The sequence below is a fragment of the Taudactylus pleione genome, unplaced genomic scaffold (assembly GCF_031769625.1).
Source record: "Taudactylus pleione unplaced genomic scaffold, aTauple2 ptg001839l, whole genome shotgun sequence".
NCBI classification, from domain to species: Eukaryota; Metazoa; Chordata; class Amphibia; order Anura; family Myobatrachidae; genus Taudactylus; species Taudactylus pleione.
This window is the reverse complement of record NW_028286236.1, coordinates 326,005-345,780: the sequence shown is the minus strand read 5'-3', so window position 1 is coordinate 345,780 and position 19,776 is coordinate 326,005. Positions and strand designations below refer to the sequence as shown.

The 19,776-nt window shown below is 47.4% G+C and overlaps 2 protein-coding genes across 5 annotated transcripts in view; one reads left to right on the top strand and one right to left on the bottom strand.

The window, feature by feature from the left end:
* LOC148436304 (uncharacterized) overlaps nt 1–13,521 on the bottom strand; it is a 24,330-nt gene extending 10,809 nt beyond the window's left edge. For 2 of the 3 annotated variants that reach the window (XM_088465064.1, XM_088465066.1), the window contains exons 1-2: nt 10,709–10,747; nt 92–241 (exon numbers count right to left, since the gene is read on the bottom strand). In XM_088465064.1, coding sequence (XP_088321190.1) covers nt 92–169 — 78 coding nt within the window. In that variant the 5' untranslated portion in view covers nt 170–241; nt 10,709–10,747. Of the gene's footprint in view, nt 1–91; nt 242–10,708; nt 10,748–13,483 lie in introns of those variants that run through there. The other variant, XM_088465065.1, reaches the window with a different exon arrangement.
* The window catches only part of LOC148436303 (uncharacterized), a 22,915-nt gene continuing 14,151 nt past the window's right edge, over nt 11,013–19,776 (top strand). For both annotated transcript variants that reach the window (XM_088465061.1, XM_088465060.1), the window contains exons 1-6: nt 11,013–11,111; nt 15,095–15,253; nt 16,348–16,539; nt 16,861–16,939; nt 17,049–17,146; nt 17,252–17,459. In XM_088465061.1, the coding sequence (XP_088321187.1) occupies nt 15,176–15,253; nt 16,348–16,539; nt 16,861–16,939; nt 17,049–17,146; nt 17,252–17,459 (655 nt within the window). In that variant the 5' untranslated portion in view covers nt 11,013–11,111; nt 15,095–15,175. The remainder of the gene's footprint in view (nt 11,112–15,094; nt 15,254–16,347; nt 16,540–16,860; nt 16,940–17,048; nt 17,147–17,251; nt 17,460–19,776) is intronic.

The following is a 19,776-nucleotide window of genomic DNA, read 5'->3' as shown; positions in this document are numbered from 1 at the left end:
ACTCCCAGATCCCCTCATCTCCCCAGTCATGTCCCTGTATTATTACTATATATATAAGTGATGTCACTGTGACACCCCCAGGCCCTCTCACCTCCCCAGTCAGCTCGTAGATGATCTCCAGGGTGAGATGTAAGATCCTCTCAGTCCTGTGACTTTCGTTCTTGTCCATCCTCAGTGAATCGGAGAGAATACAAATCGTGTGATGTGTAATAAAGACTCTGATTCCTCACAGCAGTACTGTCTAGGAATAAATATAATATAATACACATCACAGATAACACATGTAACACAGTCAGACATGTTACACTGAGTGACCAGTAAGTCTCCCCTTTCCCCCCAGCCATAGAGCCCTGGTCAGTGTCTATCAGATATTCCTGTGTCCCAGTCCCATAAGGCTCCTCAGAGGCCGTCACACAACGCTGTACTGCATAAGTTTACACCAATGCTTCTGGCTGGGGGTCTTATTCGTCCCAGATACATATCAGATGCTCTTTGCACCACTGGAAATTTTACATCGGTGTTAGGACACTGTCCTTTATTTTGTATCTGGCCTGTAGTACCTCTGTGCTACCAGAGGTGCTGCTGATGTATTCAGACATTGTCTCCTCACATGAAGGAGTTAATATCACTCTTTTTATCACCTGCACCTGCCATACAGACTATTTATTCATGCCCCTCACCACGCCCCCTGCTGGTCATTGATTGTTATCCCTGGATTGTATACAATGGCCTGAACCTGATCTCCTGTCTACTGGACTTCTGCAAACTGCATCTCCACTGCTGTCTGTGAATCTGTCTCATCTACTTTGCAGCTTATTGCCTTTGGTTGTATCCAGTCTGTATATCCCCAGCCTATAATATGTGCAGCTAAAGCCAGCTGGGCCTCTGCAAGCTGTTCCTCCTATTGCTGCATGTGACTCTGACTCACCCACTCTGCAGTATATGGTTCTTGTTTGTATCCAGTCTGTATATCCCCAGCCTATAATATGTGCAGCTAAAGCCAGCTGGGCCTCTGCAAGCTGTCCCTCCTATTACTGCATGTGACTCTGACTCACCCACTCTGCAGCATATGGTTCTTGTTTGTATCCAGTCTGTATATCTCCAGCCTATAATATGTGCAGCTAAAGCCAGCTGGGCCTCTGCAAGCTGTCCCTCCTATTACTGCATGTGACTCTGACTCACCCACTCTGCAGTATATGGTTCTTGTTTGTATCCAGTCTGTATATCCCCAGCCTATAGTATGTGCAGCTAAAGCCAGCTGGGCCTCTGCAAGCTGTCCCTCCTATTACTGCATGTGACTCTGACTCATCCACTCTGCAGTATATGGTTCTTGTTTGTATCCAGTCTGTATATCCCCAGCCTATAGTATGTGCAGCTAAAGCCAGCTGGGCCTCTGCAAGCTGTCCCTCCTATTACTACATGTGACTCTGACTCACCCACTCTGCAGCATATGGTTCTTGTTTGTATCCAGTCTGTATATCCCCAGCCCATAATATGTGCAGCTAAAGCCAGCTGGGCCTCTGCAAGCTGTCCCTCCTATTGCTGCATGTGACTCTGACTCATCTACTCTGCAGCATATGGTTCTTGTTTGTATCCAGTCTGTATATCCCCAGCCTATAATATGTGCAGCTAAAGCCAGCTGGGCCTCTGCAAGCTGTCCCTCCTATTACTGCATGTGACTCTGACTCACCCACTCTGCAGCATATGGTTCTTGTTTGTATCCAGTCTGTATATCTCCAGCCTATAATATGTGCAGCTAAAGCCAGCTGGGCCTCTGCAAGCTGTCCCTCCTATTACTGCATGTGACTCTGACTCACCCACTCTGCAGTATATGGTTCTTGTTTGTATCCAGTCTGTATATCCCCAGCCTATAGTATGTGCAGCTAAAGCCAGCTGGGCCTCTGCAAGCTGTCCCTCCTATTACTGCATGTGACTCTGACTCATCCACTCTGCAGTATATGGTTCTTGTTTGTATCCAGTCTGTATATCCCCAGCCTATAGTATGTGCAGCTAAAGCCAGCTGGGCCTCTGCAAGCTGTCCCTCCTATTACTACATGTGACTCTGACTCATCCACTCTGCAGCATATGGTTCTTGTTTGTATCCAGTCTGTATATCCCCAGCCTATAATATGTGCAGCTAAAGCCAGCTGGGCCTCTGCAAGCTGTCCCTCCTATTGCTGCATGTGACTCTGACTCATCCACTCTGCAGCATATGGTTCTTGTTTGTATCCAGTCTGTATATCCCCAGCCTATAATATGTGCAGCTAAAGCCAGCTGGGCCTCTGCAAGCTGTCCCTCCTATTACTGCATGTGACTCTGACTCACCCACTCTGCAGTATATGGTTCTTGTTTGTATCCAGTCTGTATATCCCCAGCCTATAATATGTGCAGCTAAAGCCAGCTGGGCCTCTGCAAGCTGCTCCTACTATTGCTGCATGTGACTGACTCATCCACTCTGCAGTATATGGTTCTTGTTAGTATCCAGTTTTGCAGACCCTCAAGTTTCTGTTACCACCAGTTCCAGTCCGGTTCATGTATCACTCCTGGATTCTCTGCATTGCCTGCACTATGTTTCTGTTTCAATCAACAATTTATATTTCACTATGCTCCTGACTCCACAGCTATCATTACAGGTATCCAGTTACATAACAATGGGACAGAAACGAGGGCTTTCCAGATAATTTGGTTTCTGTTCTAATTTCACCCTAGAAACGGGCAATGTCAGACCACATAATTACATAAAATATAAATTACACAAATGACACTATTTACTCTATTTCCTAGAGACATATATATTACATACATGCACTACCATTCAACAGTTTGGGGTCACTTAGAAATGTCCTTATTTTTGAAAGAAAAGCACTGTTTTTTTCAATGAAGACAACTTTAAATTAATCAGAAATACATTGTTAATGTGGTAAATGACTATGCAAGCTGTAAACGTCTGTTTTTTAAAGGAATATCTACATAGGTGTATAGAGGCCCATTTCCAGCAACCATCACGCCAGTGTTCTAATGGTACATTGTGTTTGCTAAGCGCGTTAGAAGACTAATGAATGATTAGAAAACCCTTGTGCAATTATGTTAGGACAGCTGAAAACGGATTTTCTCGTTAGAGAAGCTATAAAACTGGCCTTCCTTTGAGCTAGTTGAGTATCTGGAGCATCACATTTGTGGGTTCGATTATACTCCCCAAATGGCCAGAAGAGAACTTTCATGTGAAACTCGAGTCTATTCTTGTTCATAGAAATGAAGGCTATTCCATTTGAGAAATTGCCAAGAAACTAAACATTTCCTACAAAGGTATGTACTACTCCCTTCAGAGAACAGCACAAACAGGCTCTAACCAAAGTAGAAAGAAAAGTGGGAGGCCCCGGTGCACAACTGTGCAAGAAGACAAGTACATTAGAGTCTCTACTTTGAGAAATAGACGCCTCACAAGCCCTCAACTGGCAGCTTCGTTAATTGGTACCCGCAAAACGCCAGTGTCAACGTCTAGAGTGAAGAGGCGACTCCGGGATGCTGGCCTTCTAGGCAGAGTGGCCAAGAAGTCATATCTGAGACTGGCCAATGTAAGGAAAAGATTAATGTGGGCAAAAGAACACAGACATTGGACAGAGGAAGATTGAAAAAAAGTGTTATGGACAGACGAATCGAAGTTTGAGGTGTTTGGATCACACAGATGAACATTTGTGAGACACAGAACAAGTGAAAAGATGCTGGAAGAGTGCCTGACGCCATCTGTCAAGCATGGTGGAGGTAATGTGATGGTCTTTGGCTGGTTTGGTGCTGGTAAAGTGGGAGATTTGTACAAGGTAAAAGGGATTTTGAATAAGGAAGGCTATCACTTCAGTTTGCAACGCCATGCCATACCCTGTGGACAGGGCTTGATTGGAGCCAATTTCCTCCTCCAACACGACAATGACCCAAAGCACACCTCCAAATTATGCAAGAACTATTTAGGGAAGAAGCAGACAGCTGGTATTCTGTCTATAATGGAGTGGCCAGCGTAGTCCCCAGATCTCAACCCCATTGAGCTGTTGTGGGAGCAGCCAGACCGTATGGTACGCAAGAAGTGCCCATCAAGCCAATCCAACCTGTTGGAGGCGTTTCGGGAAGCGTGGGGTGAAATTTCTTCAGATTACCTCAACAAATTAATAGCTAGAATGCCAAAGGTCTGCAATGCTGTAATTGCTGCAAAAGGAACATTCTTTGACGAAAGCAAAGCCTGAAGGACAAAATTATTATTTCAAATAAAAATCATTATTTCTAACCTTGCCAATGTCTTGACTATATGTTCTATTCATTTTGCAACTCATTGATAAATAAAAGTCAGTTTTCATGTAAAACACGAAATTGTCTAGGGTGACCCCAAACTTTTGAATGGTAGTGTACATAGAAATAACATCCATGCATAAATACATACATAATCAGAATGGGACATTGCTGAGGTTTTGTCACAAACTCTGGGAGTGATTCCTGAAATCCTCCATAACTCTCTCCTGGGACATGGCCAATACGTTATCATTCCTCGCACAGATAAATTAGTGTTCCTGCTAGGCTGGTTTAGCGGGGCGCGGCACCCTGCTCTCCTTCTGGAGGGCAAAAAGCACCCTGCCCTCCAGAAGGAGGGCAAAAAGCGCCCTGCCCTCACAGCCTGCGGGTGCCGTCTTCACCATCTGGTCGCAGTGTCCCGCGGGTGGATAAATGTGCGGTGACCCGGTCACCGCCGGAGAATAGACGCCGGGTGCATGCGCCCAGCATCTATTCTCCCTGTCTGCAGCGCTTGGGGGCTGCCCGGCGTGTCCGTAAGTGCCGGGCACACCCCCAAGAGTGACAAAAAGGGGACGCGTCTTATAGACACGCCCCCTTTCAATGGCCACACCCCCTTTTCGGGTGCTCGCACAAAAGTGCCCTCTCTAGCTCCGGCGCCCTGCCAGCCGCCGGAGCTAGAGTGAACACAATATATGAGACATTGTTCCATTATAAAGACTCCCGATGGCTGATCATTACCGCTATATGCTCCTTATTGCGCCTGTATATGCCACTAATAAATTATCTGGTTTCCAAAGCAAAAGACCTAAGAAATTCAGCACCCTGGAATTTTTTCACAGCAACTGTGAGGAACACAGACGGGGCCTGGATCGCTTAGAGCAGCTGTGAGGAACACACACGGGACCTAGATCGCTCAGAGCAGCTGTGAGGAACACAGACGGGACCTACATCGCTCAGAGCAGCTTTGAGGAACACAGACTGGACCTGGATCGCTCAAAGCAGCTGTGAGGAAAACAGACGGCCCTAGATCGCTCAGAGCAGCTTTGAGGAACACAGACGTGATCTAGCTTGTTCAGAGCAGCTGTGAGGAATACAGACAAGACGTGGATCGCTCAGAGCAGTTTTGAGGAACACAGACGGTACCTAGATCGATCAGAGCAGCTGTGAGGAATACAGAACCTGGATTACTCAGAGCAGCTGTGAGGAACACAGATGAGACCAATTGGAATATAAAGAGGAGACAAGGAAACCCGAAAACAGAGAGAGAGAAGATACTGGAGAGAAGATAAGTACTGGAAGGAACATGTGCCACCACCAAAAAGATGAACAGAAAGAAATAATAAGCAATCTTTCTGATCAAGTCCTCAATAAGGCCCAAATTCAAACTTTGCTCTTACATATACAATGGGGCACAGCCAATGGGACGTATCCAATGGGAAGGCTATTTACAGCTGTTTGCAAGAAAACGATTATTACACCAGTTTTACTCTAATAGAGAACACAGCACAAATATAACAGCAAGGACCCTAGCAAAGACCAGGCGTGCTCCACATGAGAATTAGTGCTGCGAACAGGGACCTACTGTGGAAACCAAATTAAGCTACAGAAAATTATAAAAAATATTGAAAAACCAAAAATCCAAATTGTATCAAGATTTTACCATCTGTCTATTGGTTACTGTTATCATGGATGTTATCTCCACGGAACTGGACTCATTACAGCCACATAGGAGGAGCTGAACATCTAAGATCTAACAAAGAGAAGAAACCTCAGCTGTGAGAGAGATACAAAAATGGAGAAATATTATCATGAAGCCGTCCAGGAAGGATGGGAAAGCGGTACTATGGCCAACGACAATGTGCAATAGGGAAGCAGCGAGAGAAACCTCTATGATATAAGCGGCTATGAGGAACCCTACCAATAACTGTACACGGACACAAGGTGGCAGCAGAGACCATCAGAGCAGGGTCAATGTATAATAGGGAAGCAGCGAGAGAAACCTCTATGATGTAAGCGGCTATGAGGAACCACAGACACAAGGTGGCAACAGAGATTATCAGAGCAGGGGCAATGTATAATAGGGAAGCAGCGAGAGAGACCATCCAGTAGATACATACACAGCGCGTGCCCACCATCGCTATTACTTACACACTTTTATTATACACTCATCTTTATTATTATAGGCTTGAGCAACTATTTCACTCATAACGCTAATTTTTATCTATAAATACTTGTATAATTTAATTATTTACAGTCACGACAACCAGCAAGCACTTACTACTAACATACCTGAAAAGCATTAATACACAGATTACATTTACATGACATGATATTATCCGTTTAGTCTCACAAGTTACTTATCCACATCCTCAGACTTGTTTATAACGGTGTAACCATGTAATAGGCGTTGTAGCATGTGATGTAACCGCAATCAGCTGTGCTTCAGTAGACAAGGTCCCCGAAAACGCCACCCGCTGTGTCCCTCAGTTTTTCAGAGGCGATCTGATCTATATATATAGTGTTCCCTCTAGCTCCGGCGGGAGGCAGGGCGCTGGAGCTAGAGAGGGCATGCCCGTGCACGCGCCGAAGGCGCGCGTGCGACCGAGAAGGGGGCGTGGCCATCGGAAAAGGGGGCGTGTCTATAAGACGCGTCCCCTTTTTGTCACTCTTGGGGGCGTGCCCAGCACTTACGGACACGCCGGGCAGCCCCCAAGCCCTGCAGACAGGGAGAATAGATGCCGGGCGCATGCGCCCGGCGTCTATTCTCCGGCGGTGACCGGGTCACCGCATGTTTCTCCACCCGCGGGACACTGCGTCCCGCGGGTGAGAACGGCTCCCGCAGGCTGTGAGGGCAGGGCGCTTTTTGCCCTCCTCCTGGAGGGCAGGGCGCTGCACCCCGCTAAAACAGCCTAGCGGGAACGCTAATATATATATATATGCAAAACGAATGCCCTCTGACTCCCTGTACCACCCTGCAATACTGCAGCAGTCTGTGACCGATGACATCACTTCCGGAATCACACCCCAGAATACTGTGCAAAAGTAATTCTGGAGCGCATGTACCAGGGACAGATATTTGGCTGATCTCAGCAAGTACAGAGATTAGCTGCAGCAGGGGGCACTGATCATCAGGTAAGTTCTGCATGTGGGGGAGTATTGCCCATGGGGGGCGAGGGGTAATACTCCCAACAGGGTCCAGTGTTCACTCTAGCTCCGGCGGCAGGCAGGGCGCCAGAGCTAGAGAGGGCAAGTATGTGCGCGCGCCGAAGGCGTGGCCATGAAAAGGGGGCATGTCTATAAGACGCGTCCCCTTTTCGTCATACTTGGGGGCGTGCCCGGCACTTACGGACACGCCGGGCAGCCCCCAAGCGCTGCAGACAGGGAGAATAGATGCCGGGCGCATACGCCCGACGTCTATTCTCCGGCGGTGACCGAGTCACCGCACATTTCTCCACCCGCGGGACACTGCGTCCTGCGGGTGAAGACGGCACCCGCAAGCTGTGAGGGCACGGCGCTTTTTGCCCTCCTTCTGGAGGGCAGGATGCTTTTTGCCCTCCAGAAGGAGAGCAGGGCGCCGCGCCCCGCTAAAACAGCCTAGCGGGAACGCTAGGAGTCTACAAGCACCAGGGATGGGGGGTAATACTCCAATAAAGTCATTTGGGGAGGAAAGGTAAAAGGGTGGGCAAAATAGGATGACAGTTTATCCTCACCAGGAATATAATTATAGTCCTTGTTATTCCTGAAGTCAATACAAGTTGATCTTTTTGGTCAGGAAAGTTGTGAGGTCTGGTTTTCGGCACATGGTGGTTCCTTGTTGTGTCCTGGACATCACTATATAATAATAATACCACATAACAGTGGGCCTGATTCCATATGGATCACTATTGTAATTCCAGCTGTGAATGCTATCGCAATGCCGTCACACAGCCATCATAGAGACCCCCACTACCGCTATCTCACATCCATAATAGCTTGCAGTCCTGCATATACATCAGACACATCGGACCCTCTGACCACTCCCCTCACCAACCCCAAAACACTGATCTGAAGTCACTCACTCTGCGATGGCTTTGTATCTGCATGAGTGATTGCAGAGCAATAGCAATGTTAACTCACACACGCTCTCAGCGATGCAAACGCATGCGAAGTGCGCACCATCGACCGAGCAGCGTACGCTATCGCAAAAGCAATCCATTCTGAATCAGGCCCAGTGTGTGCTGGGACATGTGTTATCCACCACATATATCACTGTACGGTCCCCTCTCCCCTACATAATAATAATACCACATATCAGTGTGTGCTGGGAGCTGTGTTATTCCCCCTCATATATCACTGTACACTCCCCTCTCCCCTACATAATAATAATACCACATATCAGTGTGTGCTGGGAGCTGTGTTACTCCCCCTCATATATCACTGTACAGTCCCCACTCCCCTACATAGTAATAATACCACATATCAGTGTGTGCTGGGAGCGGTTTTATTCCCCCTCATATATCACTGTACAGTCCCCTCTCCCCTACATAATAATAATACCACATATAAGTGTGTGCTGGGACCTGTGTTATCCACCACATATATAACTGTACTGTCCCCGCTCCCCTACATAGTAATAATACCACATATCAGTGTGTGCTGGGAGCGGTTTTATTCCCCCTCATATATCACTGTACAGTCCCCTCTCCCCTACATAATAATAATACCACATATCAGTGTGTGCTGGGACCTGTGTTATCCACCACATATATCACTGTACTGTCCCCACTCCCCTACATAGTAATAATACCACATATCAGTGTGTGCTGGGAGCGGTTTTATTCCCCCTCATATATCACTGTACAGTCCCCTCTCCCCTACATAATAATAATACCACATATCAGTGTGTGCTGGGACCTGTGTTATCCACCACATATATCACTGTACTGTCCCCACTCCCCTACATAGTAATAATACCACATATCAGTGTGTGCTGGGAGCCGTTTTATTCCCCCTCATATATCACTGTACAGTCCCCTCTCCCCTACATAATAATAATACCACATATCAGTGTGTGCTGGGACCTGTGTTATCCACCACATATATAACTGTACTGTCCCCACTCCCCTACATAGTAATAATACCACATATCAGTGTGTGCTGGGAGCTGTGTTATTCCCCCTCATATATCACTGTACAGTCCCCTCTACCCTATATAATAATAATACCACATATCAGTGTGTGCTGGGAGCTGTGTTATTCCCCCTCATATATCACTGTACGGTCCCCTCTCCCCTATATAATAATACCACATAGTGTGTGCTGGGAGCTGTGTTATTCCCCCTCATATATCACTGTACAGTCCCCTCTCCCCTATATAATAATAACACCACACATCAGTGTGTGCTGGGAGCTGTGTTATTCCCCCTCATATATCACTGTACGGTCCCCTCTACCCTATATAATAATAATACCACATATCAGTGTGTGCTGGGAGCTGTGTTATTCCCCCTCATATATCACTGTACGGAATCAGTATGAAATACCGGCGGCCCTGTGGCCGACAGTTCGAATCCCGTCAGCGCCTGGCCGACAAAAGCAGAGATCCCGGCAGCGGAAGCCCGACAGCGCTGGAAATCCCGATCGTGGATAGGTATCTACTAACCTAACCTAACCCCCTAACCTTCCTTAGGGGTGCCTAACCCTAACCTCTCCCCCCAAGTGCCTAACCCTAATCCCCCCTCTAAGTGCCTAACCCTAACCCCCCGCTTCCCCGCTGCCTAAACGTAAGTCCCCCGGGGGTGCCTAACCCTAACCCTCCCTCCCCTTAGCCTAACCCTAAGTCCCCCCCGGGTACCCTAAACCTAACCCTCCCCCCCCCCCGAGGCTGTCCGCTGGCGGCGCCCGGCATCCCTTCGATTGGGATGCCGGGCGCCGGTCTCCCGGCGTCGGGTAAATGACAGGCGTCTAGATATAGACGCTGGTCATTTATCCCACGCCGGGATAAAGCAATCGGGAAGCCGGCTGTCGGGATTAAGACAGTCGGTTTTCCGATTGCATCCCACTGTTCAGTCCCCTACCCCTATATAATACCACATATCAGTGTGTGCTGGGAGCTGTATTATTCCCCCTCATATATCACTGTACAGTCCCCTCTCCCGTATATAATAATAATACCACATATCAGTGTGTGCTGGGAGCTGTGTTATTCCCCCTCATATATCACTGTACGGTCCCCTCTCCCCTATATAATAATAATAATACCACATATCAGTGTGTGCTGGGAGCTGTGTTATTCCCCCTCACATATCACTGTACGGTCCCTTCCCCCTATATAATAATACCACATATCAGTGTGTGCTGGGAGCTGTGTTATTCCCCCTCATATATCACTGTACAGTCCCCTCCCCCTATATAATAATAATATAATATATACAGTAACAGGACACGATACCTGGCTCCGGCTGTCAGGAATGTCTATGACAAAATGGCAGCTAAAGCCCCTGTGGCCCCGCCCCCTCTGCTCTGTGACTGGGAAACTATAAGAATATGGCCGACGGTCACCGTACATGAGGGCACCATTAGACTATTTGGCTGTTACTCTAGTGATGAAGCTGTGAGCGGCAGGTGCAGGTGGCTGCTTAGTTACAGAACGTCCTTCCTACTGTGTGCCGTCTGATTGGCTACTCGCTGCTGCCAATCACTGCACTGAGGGTTGAAAGAGGAGGGCGCTCGTTACGATACAGGGTCGGGGCTGGCGGTAGCCATAGCTACACGGAAGTGGAGAGGGGCGTGGTTATGTAGAGGGGCGTTTCTCCTACTATGAATTCCGGGTGAGAGGAAGGAAGTGGCAGCAGGTAATGGTAGTTACTAATATTATACAGCTACTTATTATACCCATAGAACAGATTGTTGTCATCTTAGAACACAGGTGGAGCATCCTTCTCTGCATTATTGTCATACATGTGGTGCAGACTCTGGTGTTACATATGATACAGTTGTAGCAGACATCAGTTTTAGATATAGTAAAGGTGGAGCAGACCGTGGTGTTACATATAATACAGGTGGAGCAGACCCTGGTGTTACATATAGTGCAGCTGGAGCAGACCCTGGTGTTACATATAGTGCAGCTGGAGCAGACCCTGGTGTTACATATAGTACAGCTGGAGCAGACCCTGGTGTTACATATAGTACAGCTGGAGCAGACCCTGGTGTTGCATATAATACAGCTGGAGCAGTCTCTGCTCGGTGGGTAACATACTATAGAGAAAGGGAGGTGTCCGGTGCACTCAGCCCCCCCCCCCCCCTATACAGAACGTATCAGCTGTAGCTGGCTGTCAGTACCCTCAGTAGGTGGTTATTAGTGTTACATATAATACAGCTGGAGCAGACCCTGGTGTTACATATAATACTGGTGGAGCAGACCCTGGTGTTACATATAATACAGCTGGAGCAGTCACTGCTCGGTGGGTAACAGACTATAGAGAATGGGAGGTGTCCGGCGCACTCAGACCCCCCCCATACAGAACGTAGCAGCTGTAGTTGGCGGTCAGTACCCTCAGTAGGTGGTTATTAGTGTTACATATAATACAGCTGGAGCAGACCCTGGTGTTACATATAATACTGGTGGAGCAGACCCTGGTGTTACATATAATACAGCTGGAGCAGTCACTGCTCGGTGGGTAACAGACTATAGAGAATGGGAGGTGTCCGGAGCACTCAGACCCCCCCCATACAGAACGTAGCAGCTGTAGCTGGCGGTCAGTACCCTCAGTAGGTGGTTATTAGTGTTACATATAATACAGCTGGAGCAGACCCTGGTGTTACATATAATACTGGTGGAGCAGACCCTGGTGTTACATATAATACAGCTGGAGCAGTCACTGCTCGGTGGGTAACAGACTATAGAGAAAGGGAGGTGTCCGGAGCACTCAGACCCCCCATACAGAACGTAGCAGCTGTAGCTGGCGGTCAGTACCCTCAGTAGGTGGTTATTAGTGTGGAAGTGACAGAATACACAGAGAGACACCATAGTGTACACCGGGTGATGTATAAGATGCACAGACGTCCTCTGTAATAGGCCCTGCTGAGTCCTCACCTGTCTGAGGCTTTCTTAGCTTTATTTTCATTCCTATAATTATCACCAACCTGTTTGGAGCTAACTCTGCTCCCAGCACTTTATCTCTTACTACCCTGTGAGTAGGGACCAGTGTTTCCCAGTCCTCAGGGAACCATAACAGTGCATGTTTACCAGGTCTCCTCACAGAATCCCCAGTGAGATAATTATCACCAACCTGTTTGGAGTTCCCTCCGCTCCCCGCACCTTCTCTTTTACTAGCCTTTGTGTGGGTGTGGTATAAGTGATAGACAGTAATTAGATAGACAATGTCTAGATGGACAGTCAATAGTTCAAAAGTTCGACAGGGACAAAAGTCAGACAAACTAAATTTCAACATGTAAAAAGGTCAACAGGTACAAAAGTTCGACACAAAAATGGTCGACACATTTTTTTTTTGTTGCTTTTTAGCCCTAATCTTCACCCTAACTTTCCCCTGGTGCCTAACACTAACCGTCTGGGTAAGTGCCTAACACTAACCGTGGGGGTAAGTGCCTAAACCTAACCCTAATAAAATAAAAAAGTGTCAACCATTTTAATGGCGACCTTTTGTACCTGTCGACCTTTTTACATGTCGAACTTTAATGTGTCTGACTTTTGTACCTGTCGAACTTTTGTCCCTGTAACTATTGACTGTCTAACTTTTAGTGTCTATCTAGACATTGTCTATCTAATTACTGTCTATCTGTAGTCCGGAACTACCTGTGTTTAGGGACCAGCGTTTACCCGCACCACTCCTCAGGGAACCACGACATTGCGTGTTTTCCAGATCTCACAGAATCCACAGTGAGATAATTAGCACCTGTTAGGGACACCTGGGGCCTGGAAATGGGAAACACTGATCTTCAGTGTGTAAGTGATTACCTTCCAAGAAATGCTTCAGCCTCTTCCCTATGCTACATAAACATGGCTGGCAGGATTGTCACATATGGAACGAACATCCTACAGTGGTAGGCTAACTGTGGATTCCAGCATGACAGGGCATGCTGGGACTTAATATGTACACACACTGTACAATATTATTCACAATCTGGCCGTTTTCGATGCATTGGAATGACAGATCGTGCATATAGATCCACCGATACCTGTTAAAGAAAACCATACCATACTGACCTCTTCCTATGCGTGGATCATGTCCTCTTCCATCCATGTATTCATCCAGGGTTTTGGTAAAAAAAAAATGACAATTACCTGGACCACCGAACTCTAAGGACAGTACTACCTGAATGACGGCTCAGTGGCTGAGAGAGGCAAGCCTTACGCCTCTCAGCCAATGAGCGGTTCCCACCATTGAAGTCATTGGCTGAGAGGCAGAAGGCCTTTTTTTATTTTTCACTTTGTATTCATTGTTTTAACACAGATTCACGGGCGGATCTCACTGATACGTCCATGGATCTGTGTCTTAGTGATTTTTTTTTTTTACAAAGGTGCTTGTAGCAGGGATCTCCCTGATCCGTGCATGTATCTGTCTGCTATCGGGCACAATCTACTGATCTGCAAATCGTTAGATCGTGCACGATAGACCTTCTGTCACATTGTGCATCGTGTCCTTGAGTGCCAGGGAGCTGCCGGGGAGAGTTCAAGGGAAATCGCTAATGAGATTGTATCGTTACCTCCATCGTTCTGTGTGTAGGGGCCTTTATGGTTTCCTTACAGCTGCGGATCCACATACTGTATAACACTGCTGACTCTCAGTAATTATTACAGATGTGGGAGCAGGGAAATAAGATGGGTGATTGTACACAAGTCGCCCAGATATTAGGAGACAGAGGAATAGGGCAGTAGTGGGGGAGAGAGGCTGGGCTGGGAGATGTGGTGCACTATCGGAGGGTGTATAATGGGGGAGGGGGAGCAGAGAAGTAGGGTAAGATGATGGGGGCAAAGACTTTATCCTAGGTTACTGGGGAGAATGACCTGAGGGTGGAATGAGGAGGAAAAGGTGGGTGGGCTGTGAGGGATCTGACCTGGGGAAATATCTTGTCATATGGTGTTGTGTACTTGTGTATATTATACTATGTGTAGTAATCACTGGTTATCAGGTGTTTGACCTATGTATAGTAATCAGTGTGATCAGTGTGTATCAGGTGTATGCTATCAGGGTGACCTGTGTATAGTGATCAGTATGTATCAGATGTGTGATATCAGGGTGACCTGTGTATAGTGATCAGTGTGTATCAGGTGTGTGATCTGTGTATAGTGATCAGTGTTACCTGTGTATAGTGATAAGTGTGTATCAGGTGTGTGATATCAGTGTGATCTGTGTATAGTGATCAGTGTGTACCGGGTGTGTGATATCAGTGTGACCTATATATAGTAATGATCAGTGTGTATCAGGTGTGTGATATCTGTGTGATCTGTGTATAGTGATCAGTGTGTATCAGGTGTGTGATATCTGTGTGATCTGTGTATAGTGATCAGTGTGTATCAGGTGTGTGATATCAGTGTAACCTGTGTATAGTGATCAGTGTGTATCAGGTGTGTGATATCAGTGTAACCTGTGTATAGTGATCAGTGTGTATCAGGTGTGTGATATCAGTGTGACCTGTGTATAGTGATCAGTGTGTATCAGGTGTGTGATATCAGTGTGACCTGTGTATAGTGATCAGTGTGATATCAGTGTGACCTCGGGGAAGAGAGAAGGACTTAATGGTCTCTCAGTGTTTCCTGCTTGATTGTGTTACATATATTCTATAATATTTATTATAATTAGTATATTTATTCCAGGAAAACGTGAAGAACCATAGAGTCTTTGCCAGAGGTAACGTGAGGTGAGACGTGTCCTGTATAACTCACTGATCACTGAGGATGGACACTGACAGGAGTCACATGACTGAGAGGATACTAAATCTCTCCCTGGAGATCATCTACCTGCTGACTGGGGAGGTGAGGGGATAGGAGAGTGTCACAGTGACATCACTTATATTTATAATGATAATAATACAGGGACATGACTGGGGAGGTGAGGGAATCTGGGAGTGTCACAGTGACATCACTTTTATCTATAGTAATAAAATACAGGGATATGACTGGGGAGGTGAGGGGATCTGGAAGTGTCACAGTGACATCACTTATATCTATAATAATAATACAGGGACATAGCGTTCCTGCTAGGCTGTTTTAGCGGGGCGCGGCGCCCTGCCCTCCTTCTGGAGGGCAAAAAGCACCCTGCCCTCCAGGAGGAGGGCAAAAAGCGCCCTGCCCTAACAGCCTGCGGGAGCCGTTCTCACCCGCGGGACGCAGTGTCCCGGGGGTGGACAAACATGCGGTGACCCGGTCACCGCTGGAAAATATAGACGCCGGGCGCATGCGCCCGGCATCTATTCTCCCTTTCTGCAGCGCTTGGGGGCTGCCCGGCATGTCCGTAAGCGCCGGGCACGCCCCCAAGTATGACGAAAAGGGGACGTGTCTTATAGACACACACCCTTTTCATAACCACGCCCCCTTTTTGGGCGTGCGCGCGCACAGCATTGCCCTCTCTAGCTCCAGCGCCCTGCCTGCCGCCGGAGTTAGAGGGAACACTAGGGACATGACTGGGGAGGTGAGAGGGTCTGGTAGTGTCTGTCACTGTGACATCACTTATATATATATATATATAGTAATAATACAGGGAAATGACTGGGGAGCTGACGGGATCTGGGAGTGTCACAGTGACATCACTTTTTTATTTATATATATATATATATATATATATATATATATAGTAATAATACAGGGACATGACTGGAGAGGAGAGAGGATCTGGTAGTGTCACATTGACCACTTATATCTATAGTAATAATACAGAGACATGATGGGGGAGGTGAGGGGATTTGGGAGTGTCAAAGTGACATCACTTAATGTGATAATTTATAACGCATTCAGAAATGGGCTCACTTGAAATAGAATGCGGCAGGCAATTATCGGTCTGTGTCCCAGTTTGCTCCTCCAGCAATCAGGTAACAAGAGTACCTTGGTACTTCCTCTCCTCCACTACTCAGGATTACACAGTAGTGAAGAAGACATCCGTTGAGTGTGAGACACCCAGCAGCCGTCCCCGTGTGTCAGGAGGACTGAGCAGGACCCAGAGCCCCATCACGGTGCCTCCACCTACCTCAGTGATACATGAGAGACACAATGACCAGAAGATCCTGGAGCTCACCAACAAGATCATTCATCTGCTGACTGGAGAGGTGACTGCTGGGAATGGACATTATACAGTAACACCAGGGGATGTGTCTGGGTGATGACTGGAGAGGTGACTGCTGGGAATGGGACATTATACAGTAACACCAAGGGATGTGTCTGTGTGATGACCGGGGAGGTGACTGCTGGGAATGGGACATTATACAGTAACACTAGGGGATGTGTCTGGGTGATGACTGGAGAGGTGACTGCTGGGATTGGGACATTATACAGTAACACCAGGGCATGTGTATGGATGATGACTGTATCATTGTGTGTGTCAGGTTCCTATAAGGTGTCAGGATGTCACTGTCTGTGTCTCCATGCAGGAGGAGGAGTATATAAAGGAACACAAGGGTCTGTACAAGGACGTGATTATGGAGAATCACCGTCCCCCCACATCACTGGGTAAGAGGAAACTGTCATTTATTGTACAGGTATGAGGGCCTCCTATATACACACATCATCTAATAATCACATATATACAATGTACTCAGTCACTGTGTGTCTCCTACAGATGGATCTGGTAACAGAAATACCCCAGAGAGATGTCCCCATTCTCATTATTCCCAGGATTTTACAGAGGAGAATAACAGGATCCCACAGGAGCATCAGGTAGGTGGGATTAGGGTCTCGCCAATCTATGTGTTTTCTAATATACTCGTATTGTGCTGTTTACTCTCAATGGAATCAGACGTTATTATTTTATGGGTAATTTAGAGTGAAGTTCTGACTAATATTGAGGCAGAAGATATAGAGGGAGAAGAAGAGACGTATGTGACTGATATGAAGGCAGAAGATATAGAGGGAGAAGAAGAGACATATGTGACTGATAATAAGGCAGAAGATATAGAGGGAGAAGAAGAGACGTATGTGAGTGGTGATCAGCAGTGTAAGGAGGAGGAAATCCCTACAAATATCAGCACAGGTGAGTAATAAACACTTACTACAGAAACTCATCACATACTCACCTTGCTCAGTGATTACATCAATCTCTTATCCTACACCCTCCTCTATCAGTGCAAACTAATGAGGGAAATTAATCTGCAGAGTTGGAGAGTCAGGAGCCATCAGCCCCTCTTATAATCCTGCTCTCCCCCTCACATCATGTCACTGTGTGTTACCAGCCCAGAGATCTGACCAGTCTCCTCTCCACACACTCTGGTATATCTCATACATCAGGAGCCGTCAGCCCCTATTATACTCCTGCTCTCCCCCTCACATCATGTCACTGTGTGTTACCAGCCCAGAGATCTGACCAGTCTTCTCCCCACACTCTCTGGTGTATCTCATACATCAGGAGCCATCAGCCCCTATTATACTCCTGCTCTCCCCCTCACATCATGTCACTGTGTGTTACCAGCACAGAGATCTGACCAGTCTCCTCCCCACACTCTCTGGTGTATCTCATACATCAGGAGCCATCAGCCCCTATTATACTCCTGCTCTCCCCCTCACATCATGTCACTGTGTTACCAGCCCAGAGATCTGACCAGTCCCCTCCACACACTCTCTGGTGTATCTCATACATCAGGAGCCATCAGCCCCCATTATAGTCCTGCTCTCCCCTCACATCATGTCACTGTGTGTTACCAGCCCAGAGATCTGACCAGTCTCCTCCCCACACTCTCTGGTGTATCTCATACATCAGGAGCCATCAGCCCCTATTATACTCCTGCTCTCCCCCTCACATCATGTCACTGTGTATTACCAGCCCAGAGATCTGACCAGTCTCCTCCCCACATATTCTGGTGTATCTTATACATCAGGAGCCATCAGCCCCTATTATACTCCTGCTCTACCCCTCACATCATGTCACTGTGCATTACCAGCCCAGAGATCTGACCAGTCTCCTCCCCACACTCTCTGGTGTATCTCATACATCAGGAGCCATCAGCCCCTATTATACTCCTGCTCTCCCCCTCACATCATGTCACTGTGTGTTACCAGCCCTGAGATCTGACCAGTCTCCTCCCCACACTCTCTGGTGTATCTCATACATCAGGAGCCATCAGCCTCTGTTATACTCCTGCTCTCCTCCTCACATCATGTCACTGTGTGTTACCAGCCCAGAGATCTGACCAGTCTCCTCCCCACACTCTCTGGTGTATCTCATACATCAGTAGCCATCCGTCCCTATTATACTCCTGCTCTCCCCCTCACGTCATGTCACTGTCTCCTTCCCGCACTCTCTGGTGTATCTCGTATATCAGGAGCCATCCCGGTACCTCAATGTGGAGCGGGGATTAAGTCCGGTGGCTGTGGTGATGCAGACAGACTGTGCAGCCAGAGTTACTGTATTCGGGAGCCTAGTCCCAGTCTGCAGGGCTACGAGCTCCCGAATGCTATGGAACTAGAGCCTAGCTCACAGTCCCCACCACTGAAAGAGTTAAGCTCCAGCGCTAGTTTCTGGGGCTTGTGTTGGATAAATACTACATATAATATCTATGGCTGTGTGCAGGTCATTGGTATAAAAGCCTGATACAGTGTAATATGTAAAAGTAACATTGCACTTACCTCTTCCCTGGTGATCTAGGGGGATTTGGATCCCTTTGTGGGCGGCTGGTCCCCCTCCCATGGAATCAGAGTGACCTCCCATGCAGCCTCCTGCAGCAGAGTGACATGAGGAGATGCAGGGAGAGCAGCCAGCACAGCCAGCTGATTGGTTTCTCTGAGCTCCAAAGAGCTGACACTCGGTGGCCAATAGACTGCTGTCTGGGGATCTTTTCTCCCTACATCTAGTCCCAAATTCAGACAGGGGAGGTGATAAGGTCTCCTAGCAGAATTCTGGAAGTAAAGTTTTAGACGTCACAATCCCCCCTCCAGACTTGTTGGCACCTGGGCTGTGGCTAACTCTACATGTGGTCTCAGGCACAGAAGAGTGACCACTCCCTACTGTACACTAGGGACAATGATAAATGTGTGCATGTACAGCATATGCACTTAGCTGGATTGGTTAAATGACCAGGGCAGGCTTCCCCCTGTGGTATTCTGTGTTAGAACTGTGTAATAAGGGTGCCTGTGAACCCTGAGTATATGGAGTCTGGAACATCAAGAAGGATTGTACTTCTGCAACATTTTGTATGCTGTGATTGCCCCAAGCACCTTCAGCAATGGGAATTGTCTCTTTCAAGACGTTTGAGCAATAAACATTTTGCCTTTAGACGCCTGCATCTGCTTGTATCCTGTGACCACCAGAATAGGGCAAAATGCTATTCCATTCTCCAGCTGTTCTGGATTGAGGC